General features: G+C 38.3%; 1 protein-coding gene across 1 annotated transcript in view; it reads left to right on the top strand.

Annotated features, from left to right (window-relative positions):
* The window catches only part of HMCN1 (hemicentin 1), a 452,346-nt gene that overhangs the window by 118,844 nt on the left and 321,030 nt on the right, over positions 1 to 12,472 (top strand). The window contains exons 3-4 of the mRNA XM_025362857.1: positions 9,820 to 9,978; positions 11,063 to 11,185. Coding sequence (XP_025218642.1) covers positions 9,820 to 9,978; positions 11,063 to 11,185 — 282 coding nt within the window. The remainder of the gene's footprint in view (positions 1 to 9,819; positions 9,979 to 11,062; positions 11,186 to 12,472) is intronic.

The raw sequence follows: 12,472 nt of genomic DNA, 5'->3' as shown, positions 1-12,472 counted from the left end.
CTTTCAGGCACCCCAATCAGACGTAGATTTGGTCTTTTTACATAATCCCATACTTCTTGCAGGCTTTGTTCATTTCTTTTTCTTCTTTTTTCTTTTGGTTTCTCTTCTCGCTTCATTTCATTCATTTGATCCTCAATTGCTGATACTCTTTCTTCCAGTTGATCGAGTCGGTTACTGAAGCTTGTGCATTTGTCACGTATTTCTCGTGTCATGGTTTTCATCTCTTTCATTTCGTTTATGACCTTCTCTGCATTAATTACTCTAGCCGTCAATTCTTCCACTTTTTTTTCAAGATTTTTAGTTTCTTTGCGCTGGGTACGTAATTCCTCCTTTAGCTCTGAGAAATTTGATGGACTGAAGCCTTCTTCTCTCATCTCGTCAAAGTCATTCTCCGTCCAGCTTTGATCCGTTGCTGGCGATGAGCTGCGCTCCTTTGCCGGGGGAGATGTGCTCTTATTTTTTGAATTTCCAGCTTTTCTGCCCTGCTTTTTCCCCATCTTTGTGGTTTTATCTGCCTCTGGTCTTTGATGATGGTGATGTACTGATGGGGTTTTGGTGTAGGTGTCCTTCCTGTTTGATAGTTTTCCTTCTAACAGTCAGGACCCTCAGCTGTAGGTCTGTTGGAGATTGCTTGAGGTCCACTCCAGACCCTGTTTGCCTGGGTTTCAGCAGCAGAGGCTGCAGAAGATAGAATATTTCTGAACAGCGAGTGTACCTGTCTGATTCTTGCTTTGGAAGCTTCCTCTCAGGGGTGTACTCCACCCTGTGAGGTGTGGGGTGTCAGACTGCCCCTAGTGGGGGATGTCTCCCAGTTAGGCTACTCAGGGGTCAGGGACCCACTTGAGCAGGCAGTCTGTCCCTTCTCAGATCTCAACCTCCGTGTTGGGAGATCCACTGCTCTCTTCAAAGCTGTCAGACAGAGTCGTTTGCGTCTGCAGAGCTTTCTGCTGCTTTTTTTGTTGTTGTTGTTGTTGTTGTGTAGCTGTGCCCTGTCCCCAGAGGTGGAGTCTACAGAGACAGGCAGGTTTCCTTGAGCTGCTGTGAGCTCCACCAAGTTGGAGCTTCCCAGCAGCTTTGTTTACCTACTTAAGCCTCAGCAATGGCGGGCGCCCCTCCCCCAGCCTCGCTGCTGCCTTGCTGGTAGATCACAGACTGCTATGCTAGCAATGAGGGAGGCTCCGTGGGCGTGGGACCCTCCCGGCCAGGTGTGGGATCTGATCTCCTGGTGTGCCTGTTTGCTTAAAGCGCAATATTGGGGTGGGAGTTACCCGATTTTCCAGGTGTTGTGTGTCTCAGTTCCCCTGGCTAGGGAAAGGGATTCCCTTCCCCCTTGCGCTTCCCAGGTGAGGCGATGCCTCGCCCTGCTTCAGCTCTCGATGGTCGGGCTGCAGCAGCAGCTGACCAGCGCCGATCGTCCGGCACTCCCCAGTGAGATGAACCCAGTACCTCAGTTGAAAATGCAGAAATCACCGGTCTTCTGTGTCGCTCGCGCTGGGAGTTGGAGACTGGAGCTGTTCCTATTCGGCCATCTTGCTCCGCCCCTTTTGATATTTTTTAAAGTATTAGGTACAACATTTTCTAATTTACTCATCAAATATTGAGTGCCTGGTACATAGTGCAGTTTTTATAAATATTTTATTTGAAGGGAACTGAACCTCCTTTGAAGACCCAACAAAACATATCCCCTGAAGACCTACCAAAGCTCTACCTCCCTTAAATGAAGGTCCAACGAGTGGAAAGATCAGTTCCTGATGAGTTAAATCCTTACCAGTGACAGGTGATAATCTGAAAGCATGGACATTCTTGTGATTGTTACCTTTACTGTGCCTGGAATTGTGGTCAGCAGTTCTTTGATGCTTTGATTTGGATTTCACCTTCTTTGAGCTTGTTTGGTGATCAATGAATGTGTAGCAAAGAGCAGCATAGTTTGACTGCCTGGGATGTAACATCTTTTATTTTGATTTTGGAGATTTGAGGTTTGGGCTCTGCAATATTCTGATTGTCTCTCAGTACATCCCTGCAATATATTCTACAAGTAATAAAAGCCAGCACATGTCACTGACAAACTCTGTAATTATTCTAATTTATTTTATACTTGCTTTGATGCAACTGTAAATTAGACTCGATGTAATTTAATGGTTTTCACATATACATCCTATTTTCTTGGTAAAAGAATTGCACAACTGTATTGTAAGAAAGAGAACTGAGAGTTGTAAAATTGTGTTCAGCTTTAGACTGGGTGCAGTGGCTCACGCCTGTAATCCCAGCAGTTTGGGAGGCTCAGGTGGGCGGATTATCTGAGGTCATGAGTTTGCGACCAGCCTGGCCAATATGGTAAAACTCTGTTTCTACTAAAAATACAAAAATTAGCTGGGCGTGGTGTTAGGTGCCTGTAATCCCAGCTACTCTCGAGGTTGAGGCAGGAGAATCTCTTGAGCACCAGAGGTGGAGGTTGCAGTGAGCGAGATCATGCCACTGCACTCCAGCCTGGGTGACAGAGCTAGACCCTGTCTCAACAAAAAAAAGAAAAAACAAAGAAAAAAAATGTTTTTTGTTCAGCTTGAAACTGAGTTTCATACCTAAATTTTATAGGTAAGGGACAGATTACACAAATAAGACATTTCACGCATGGGGGTTCCATGTGAAAAGGATACAGTCTGACTTTGAAACTAAGTGCAAACTTTAGTAGGTTATACTCATGTTAGAATAAGGGTAAATATTGTAATGCTAATGAGAATTATTTTGGACTTAGTCATGAGCCTATAAAAAGTTTCAATTTTTTATTGCTTAGAGTTAGGCACTTGGAAAACAATTGATATAAAAACGAGTTCAATGAAAAGATGAGAAGAGAAGAATTGAAATAGGTTGATTAGAAGATAAATGATAAGGCATGGGAACATGCTTGCTCTGAGATTAACATTCTTGGGTCTCTCTGATCCATCATTTGATGTACATTGTCCCATTAGGATTTGAACAAGTACTTCATTTTTTTCCCACTCCTCTCACAGTTTAAAGGTTCAGTTTATTCCAGTGCCACTCCTACACTGTCTTGTATTTAGAAATGACAGCATGATAATCTGTGTTTTAATACTCCCTTGAATGATAAGATTTCTATTCATTCTTATTTAATCTTGCTTTCCAGGAATTCATTTTGTGAACATAATTATCACCGTAACTCTGAAGTTACAGTTTTTTTAAAAAAATTTTTTATTCCAGGAGCAACATTTACTGTGAAAGCTCACATGCTTCTGTTTTTTTTAGTACACGTTTTTCTATCTGAAACGTCTTTGGCAGTTTAGTAAATTGTAGGCATCAGTAGAATTATAAAGATAAAATGTCAATCAAAATATTGAGCAGGACTGTGCATACTGATACTAATTATCTATATTTCAAGGTTCAAATAAAAGCACAGGTTAACAAAGTCAGACCCTTTCTAAAATGCATTGAGGGAGCTAATTCTATGCATTATACAGTTCTTCTCCATTATAACTTTCATTTGTGTGTGTGTGTGCACGCACATGTTTCTGTGGTTTTAGGAAATATATTTACATAGCTATGTTGGTTTTATCCTGTTAATTATTAATCCTGATGGTACGCCAGGACAGAGAGGGGTGTGGGGGAGAGATCAAACATAGGGAGAGTCAGCTTTATACACTTGTACTTTTAGAAGGTTTAGTTCTGGAATTATATTACTTGAAATGGGATGGGCTAGGCTTAAGTCAAGCTCAGGCTGAGTATGTTAAGTGTGCCTAGAATATGTCAAGATTGCTTTGAAAATCTTTCACCCATTTACTCACTAGTCATTTATCCATTCATTCATCAAACAACAATGGAACACTTACTAAGTACTCCAAAAAACAGAGATCTAGTAGGAGGAAATATAAATTATAATACATCTTATTGAATACCACAAAAGAATAAACAATATTCTGTAGGTGTCTAGAAGAATGGGAATTTTCTTCCTCTGATTATACAGTGTCCCATAAAGCTACTTGCTTATAGTCACAGAAGTTCCAGAAGGTAATAAAATGCCTCACGGGAGTTTGCATGAATTTTCAGGCCAGGAATAATTGAGTTCAAATCTCTGCTTTTTCACTTACTAGTTGTGTGACCCGGAAAAAGGATTTTCAAAATGAGTCAATAAAACATGTTAAAAGTGATGTTTACCTTATCCACTGATATAAAAAATAAATAACATAATGTTTGTGACAATACTCTCTCAGCACTTGGCTCAGAGTAGACATTTATTGAATTAACACAGGTAGAGTGTCTTATTACCAAGAAAAGTGCTGATTAAATCAATAAGAGCTTTTATAGATTTAAATTCTTCAGTTGTAAATTCTTCCATCATAAATGTTTATGGATTATGATTTTACATTTTTTCTATTTGGTATTCAGGTCAAAAACTGCTACAGACTTTTAAAGGACTTAATTAATTAGTTAATTTATTTTTTTTGAGACAAGGTCTTACTCTGTAGCCCAGGCTGGAGTGCAGTGGCATAATCACAGTTCACTGCAGCCTCCACTTACCCAGAGCCCTCTGAGTAGCTGGGACCACATACCAGCTGTGTGCCACCACACCCCACACCCAGCTAATTTTTTTTTTTTTAAGAGATGGGGATTTCCTCTGTTGCAAGGCTAGTCTTAAGCTCCTAGTCTTAAGAGATCTGCCCTCTTTGGCCTTCCAAACTGCTGAGATTACAGATATGAGTCACCATGCCTGGCAATTAACAGTCTAAAATGAAGTCTACATAAGTCAATCAAATGTATCATTCTAAAGTAGTACTATCCGACAAATAATGTGAGCTACGTATATAATTTCAAAAGCAGTTGAAATTAATTTCAATAATTTATTTAACTGAATATATCCAAAATATTTCAATATGTCATCAATATAAAAATTAGCATTGCTTTAGTTTTTTAATTTAAATTTTAATTAAAATAAAATTAAAAAATTCAGTTTCTCATTTTTACTAGCCACATTTCAAGTGCTTAGTAACCACATGAGGCTAGGTAGTGGCTACTGTGTTAGTGCAGAGGTAAAGCATTTCTTTCATAGATCATTTTATTTATTATTATTATTTTGAGATGGAGTCTCGCTCTGTCACCCAGTCTGGAGTGCAGTGGCACGATCTCGGCTCACTGCAACCTCCACCTCCTGGGTTCAAGTAATTCTCCTGCCTCAGCCTCCTGAGTAGCTGGGACTAGGGGCATGTCGCCATGTCTGGCAATTTTTTTTTTTTTTTCTTTTTTTTATATTTTAGTAGAGACGGGTTTTCACCATGTAACCCAGGCTGGTCGTGAACTCCTAAACTCAGGCAGTCTGCGCACCTCAGCCTCCCAAAGTGCTGGGATTACAGGTATGAGCCACTGCACCTGGCCTCATAGATCATTTTAATGGCCACTTATGATTTAAAATTATTAGGAAACCAAACTCAAATATCAGATAGGGAGCTTTTATAACAAGATAATACTGTATGTTAACTTCTTTTGGAAAAAGAATGAACTTACTTTTCTTTTCAGGACCTTCTGTCCACAATGAGATAGGCACATAGTTTTATTAAGATATGAATTACTAGTTAACATTTACTTTTAATTTTCAGTTAGCTAGAAGCAGAAAGGTAATAATTTAAATATACTGTATTACTTTGGGAAGAGTTTTACTCCTGAGAACACTTATAATCAATATGATTACAATATAATCCGTGTTTGCAGATTATATTGCAAATGTAAAATTTGGGGCAGAACAGTCATTTTTATTATAAAGAATACATTGATTTCCATAGCAGGCAAAACATAATTAAGCTATATAGAGCACTCCTAAAGGATGTATAAGCACATCCAATCTTGGCTTCTGACATGTGTGAGTCAAAGTGTTTCTTTTTTAAACATTTATTTTATTTTTTAAGAGATAGCTTGCTATGTTGCCCAGGCTGGATGGGAATTCCTGGTTTCAAGGGATCCTCCCACCTCAGCCGCCCAAGTAACTGGGACAACAGGCATGTGCTACCATGCCTGGCTTAAAATGTTCTCTTTTTACTTGACATTCTCCAATTTTCCTGGCTGCTTTGAGACTTTTTGTTCTTTCATAAAAGTTAAAGAATTCATTTTAGAGTACATGATATTATAAAAGTCCAATAAATAAAACGATATTTGTGAAATTCTCTGTGGGCTTTTAGTTGTGTCAGCTCACCACGCTCTTTCCTTTGATTATTAACCACTATGAAGCCTCACATACATCAAGCTCCAGTGTTTCACAAAGTGGCTTTTTTATTTCAGGAAAATAAGGTGGTTCTAATACTTACAGAAAAGGTTGTGGACCATCTTGATTTTATTAATATGTGGTTAAACTGCTTTATTCAAATTTATAGGCTGAAAAATGTTTATAGTCTTAGGGACCCTATTTCAGTACATGATTTTTTTAGAGCTGCGTTCAATTTTAGGTGGAGCCTGAAGTTCTGGGGAGATTCCAATCAGGCGAATTCGTCTGGAGTCCCTTTCAAGGATTCTAGTGGTCTCTACAGTCTACTCCTGGGTAATGTTTCAGGATTCCTAGGGAAGTAGGCATCTATAGGTCCTCTTAGGGCAAATTTATACCTAAGTCAAATGGCTCAGAGAGGGTCTCTCCCTCAATAACGGGACAAGGTTTATCATTCCTTCTATTCCTAATATGTGCCTCTAGATATTTCTTAGCTGTCCTCATGTTTGGCCTGTGGACAGAAAACTTCTCCTAGTGTGTTGGTACACACGTGACAATTAGTAAAAGACGTTAATCTCTCCTTAGAATTATACTACCATGGAGTTGTATTGTGTACTTGGCCACTCAACAAATGCTTGTAGAATGGATAAATTATATTGTGGTTCACACTCGGGTGCACAGTGTCAAGTGCAGTTGAGAAATGTTTTTCTTTAAACTTCTGAATATACAATAGGAATTTAAATTTTTTTGAGCATCCCAGAATATCCATTACAAATTATACAAAATTGGCTGCAAGCAAAGATTATTTCTATCCAATATACCAAAATTACTAACATGTCTGTCTATTTCCCACTTTCCAATTACATAAATTTTCATTTAGGGTCATTGTTGCATGATAACCCTCCAAATAACTGTTATGCAAAGGAAATATGTTAAGTACCACTAAAGTGTAAAGCAGAGTAGAATACATCTGAAGAGTGAGGAAGCACATTTGACTGGAAACAAAGCTTTAAGGAGGGGAAGGCATATTATCTCAACCATTGTGAGATAATAGTTTAATTTGAAAAATATTTAGTCAGTGATGACTTTAAGCCAGAAATGTGCTATGAACTGAACATTCAAGGACTCAGCAAAGCACAGTTTCTTGCCATCAATGAGCTTATACAATAATGGAAGAATTTAGGCACGCATGTTTTGTTGAGAAGTGTTTGGTGGTAGAGATAGAACAGTAGAAAGACTACTTGAATGAAAATTGTTATGGCATTAAGGCGTGAAGCCAGGGGAATATTAAAAGAAGAGAAAGTAATCTCAGCTTAAAGGGAGCAATTTGTGGAGAAGGGGCAACAGGAGATGGAAAGTTAGAAAGATTATTTGATCCAACACAAGTAGTGAAATATTTTAAGGAGGAACGTGATGTATATAGCTTTTTACTGCAGGCAAAATAAAGTGGAAGGAAAAGCAGAAAATCAGATAGGAGTCTGTACATGTATAAAATTCGTGTTAAGAAAAGTGACTAGTAGGAGGTGAAGAGAAAGGGAAGGGACAGATTTAAGTTGAATGAATGACCACTGATTAGATGAAAGTAGAAGGAGGAGTCAAAAATGACTCAGGTTTTGAAACTAAATATGCAGATAGTACTGTAAACAAAATAGGGATGACAAAGCAGAAAATATGAGTTCTGTTTTAGATGCACTAAATTGGAGATGCCTATAGAACACCCAGGAATAGAGGTCTAACAAGAAATTGAAAATGTAAAATTAGAACTTGAGAGATAAGTACGGTCAAAAGATACAAATATACAAGTTGTTGAGAGCAGTGTGATTTGTTAAACTAAATGCCTCGAAAATGCATATAAGTGATAGAAGGTAGGAGATAAGTTCTGAAAAAAGAGAAAGGACTGCTAACTCAATAAAATTTTGGGGAATCTATTGCTGGTATATTTTCCAAAGTGAAGATCTGGCTCCTACATCTGTTAGCCCCATGCAATTAAGAAAGTGACCGAATATTTAACGAGTCTCTCAGTTTTAGAGTCATTTTTTTAACAGCTGATGCGCTGTTTCAACCTATTTAACAAATAATACTCAAAAACTGTAAGTTTTGATTGGGATCCAGTACAAGAAAAGATTCTCTACTTCATCCAGGCTAGCTACATTGTAAACTATTCTAATACTTGGTTCTTATGACCCTGATTAGATCTATGGTATTCATGGTATCTGTATCAGAATATGAGACTGTTGGAGCCTGGCGAAAGACCCAATAGGAAAATCAAATAGGATTTCCAGAGTTTAATGATAAAGCCTTACTCCTTTCATGGAATAACTATTTTCTTTCTGAGAAAGAGCTCTTACTTGTTGGACTCTGCTGCCATAAAGCCCACATGATCCCAAGCTGCCCTGCTTTTTATATGATTGCTTATTCTAGGCCTTGAACTCCTTCAGGACAGGATATTTTACCTTATTTGTTGGATGACCACATCTTAGCCAGGTGTTCAGCAATTATTAATCGCTCAAATTATATTGATCAAAAGTCCATTCCCTTGGCCCTATAGTTATTTCTATCAGTCTGTCTGTCTGTTTGTCTATCTATCTACCATTTATGATGGAGAAGTAAAATTGGAAGGAGCACTAATATTTCAACAGCAGAGAAGTGGTTGACTAAAGTATGGAATATAGACATAATAGAATGTTATTCCATTATTCAAACCTGTGGTTTTAAACAATGCTGATGACATGGAACCAAACAGGATGTAATTCTAAAATATAATGCATAAAACTGTAAATACAGCAAGCTCACAATTTCATGTACAAATACACATCATTATGAAGGAAATAAACATGACAAGAATTCCTCTGAGGATGGGAACAGTTTTTGCTTAGGAATACGTATTGAGCCTATTCAAGTAGAAAATAAAACACACAGATCATGGGTTAATAGGAAAATGAAACAGAGTCAGAGTGAAAAGAATGACAAACAGAATGCATTTTATGTCAGATAGTCAGGGAAAGCTTCTCTGACAGGTACGAAGTGAGCAGAAGTTTGAAGGAGTATAGAGACATGCCATGCTGGAAAGATTTAGTAAACAGTGTGATGGAGTAGAGAGATCACCTTGATTAGTTCCCGGGTAAGTAGTTGGCCTTAGCCATGGGTGCACAGCCATGAGTGCAAGCAAGTGGTTCACGATTAAGGCAGGCATCTGGCTGCTTCTGCAGGTAGGTTAACAGGTATTGTGGTGGGAGTTATAAACATTCTCTTCTAATTGCTCCTGTCTTCTCAATACAATAAGCAAGGTCATAAAATAAGAATGAGAAAAAGTAAGAGAAGAGGGGGTATATGAGATCATCATGTAAGAGAGGGGAGAGTAAATAGACATTTAATTTTGAACTTATATAGCTATTAGTTTGTGTGTTTTGGGTGAATTTCTAACTTATCCCTAAGTAAGCATTTTTCTAGTTCATATCACTTTACATCTCTTCCATCCCTTCTTGAACAAAGTGCCAAACTGCCAGAAAATAAAAGTGAAAACTTGCTCAGTTCTAAAACTCCCAAAGTACCTTGTTATAACCAAAATATTCAATTGTTTTTGCTGATGAGGTAATTGAATTTCTCTCTCCACTCAACAGGGTGGTGGTGATTGTCCAGAAATGAGTATCGGAGCTATAAAAATTGCCTTGGAAATTTCTCTTCCTGGTTCTTTCATCTATGTTTTCACTGATGCTCGGTCCAAAGATTACCGGCTCACCCATGAGGTTCTGCAACTTATCCAACAGAAACAGTCACAAGTGAGTAAGAATCAATCCCAACATACTGCATTATGTCTAAATGCAGTAGGTAAGAGATTGCCTATCTTCTTTGACTATTCCATATGTGGTCAATAAAAATTATGACTATCCACATGTATGTTCTCCAATATGTATATGTCATCTAATTTAAACATATTAAACATATATGTGATATTTATACATAGCATATGAATGCCTTGTTTTTCAGTATGGAGAAGACATGATTGGGGATAAATTAAGGTACTTGTTACCATTTTTTCCTTATAACTGACAAAACATAGGCCTAACCAAAAAAGGCTTATATTCCAATGTTATCTCTGACGTGGAATCATGCCTGAGTCAGAGTTATTCTTTGTATCAGCTATTGCTGCATGACAAACTTTTCAAACACTCAATGGTCTAAAACAATAAGCATTTATTTCTCACATGTTCACAGAGCTCAGTTGATCCAGGCCAGGCTTGCTCACTGGTGTGTCTGGGGAATAGTATGGGTTTTGCTTATCTAAGCTTGACTGTCAGGAGACCTGGCTTTGCCTCATAGTTGTCTTACCCTCTTTTTGAGACCAGTAAGTTAGTTTAGGCATGTCCTTCTCATGGCCATGGCAGAAACACTTGAGAGCAAATGGAAATACATAAGCCCTTTTGGGTCTCAGCCCAGACCTTGTAGAATGTCATTTTTGCCTCATGGTATAGGCCAAAGGAAGTTACATGGACAAGCTTAGATTCAAAGATGACAAAATAAGCTCTACCTCTTTTATAAGAAGAAATTCAGAATCTTTTGACTGAGTGATACAGGGAGGGGTGAGGAATTGAGGCCATTCTGTGATCTAGCATAGTCATGGTCTCATTTCTACTTCTACAGCTTTTAGCCTACACTTCTGAAATAGAAATCACTATGTTCCTATCTGAGTTCACTATTAAACAGAGTATAAAATCAATAATTATATATACACACATATACACACACACACTCACATATTCTACTTGCCTAGTAATGTGTTAACACAATAGGTACTCGATACATTTTTTTAATTTCTGGAAACCCTTTACACTGTTTGAATTTTTTTTTTTTTTTAAATCATAGGTGGTATTCGTACTGACTGGAGATTGTGATGACAGGACCCATATTGGATATAAAGTCTATGAAGAAATTGCCTCTACAAGCTCCGGTCAAGTGTTCCATCTGGACAAAAAACAAGTTAATGAGGTCAGTTTAATAAAAGAAATCTACTTTATTACCAGCTGCCTTAACAAAATCGGTTAGGCCAGCCTAATTATGACAGATTTGATTTCAAAAACAATTTTAACCAAAAGGTATTACTCCTAGGCCACAGTTCAATAAAGGCATTGAATAATGTGAAGTAATGTAGATATATTTAATGTTAATTTTTAGATTGTATTACTTATAGCAACAAACTGTTAAATTTAATTTAACTGTTTAATTTTATGGGAATCAAAAATTTTTGTTGTTCAGTAAGGTCAATTTGTGTTTGTGATGAATAACTTTCATATGACTATTAAAATGAGGCTTAACTGGTTACTGAAGTAGAATGTGTAAAAGTTAATTACTGAGCAAAATTCTAATGTAAGAAAATTTAGTATTTTCTTTTTTTTTTTGAGACGGAGTCTCACTCTGTCACCCAGGCTGGAGTGCAGTGGCCCGATCCCAGCTCACTGCAAGCTCCGCCTCCCGGGTTTACGCCATCCTCCTGCCTCAGCCTCCCGAGTAGCTGGGACTACAGGCGCCTGCCACCTCACCCGGCTAGTTTTTTGTATTTTTTTAGTAGAGACGGGGTTTCACCGTATTAGCCAGGATGGTCTTGATCTCCTGACCTTGTGATCCGCCTGTCTCGGCCTCCCAAAGTGCTGGGATTACAGGCTTAAGCCACCGTGCCCGGCCAGTATTTTCTTGAAAATTCCTTTAGATAGGTTTAATTGTCTTTTTTTTTTTTTTTTTGAGACGGAGTCTCACTCTGTCGCCCAGGCTGGAGTGCAGTGGCACAATCTCAGCTCACTGCAAGCTCTGCCTCCCCGGTTCATGACATTCTCCTGCCTCAGCCTCCCGAGTAGCTGGGACTACAGGTGCCAACCACCATGCCTGGCTAATGTTTTTGTATTTTTAGTAGAGACAGGGTTTCACCATGTTAGCCAGGATGATCTCGATCTCCTGACCTCGTGATCTGCCTGCCTCGGCCTCCCAAAGTGCTGGGATTATAGGCATGAGCCACCGTGCCCGGCCCATAATTTCTTCTTTGTCCATTTTGCTGTCTTTCCTTGGCCTCACTCAAGATAATGACATTATTTTAAACCGGTTTATATATTTGGCTCTCATTTAAGTTTCTAGGAACATACCAATACAAAGATAAGGGTATTTTAAAATTTATTTTATTTTTTGTTTAGTCCTATTTTTTTTTTTTAAGTGCTGGGGTACATGTGCAAGATATACAGCTTTGTTACATAGGTAAACGTGTGCCATGGCGTAATTCACATTTGA

Source organism: Theropithecus gelada, chromosome 1, assembly GCF_003255815.1.
Source record: "Theropithecus gelada isolate Dixy chromosome 1, Tgel_1.0, whole genome shotgun sequence".
NCBI lineage: Eukaryota > Metazoa > Chordata > Mammalia > Primates > Cercopithecidae > Theropithecus > Theropithecus gelada.
Note: the sequence above shows the minus strand (reverse complement) of the source record. Positions and strands in the feature narration are given on the sequence as shown.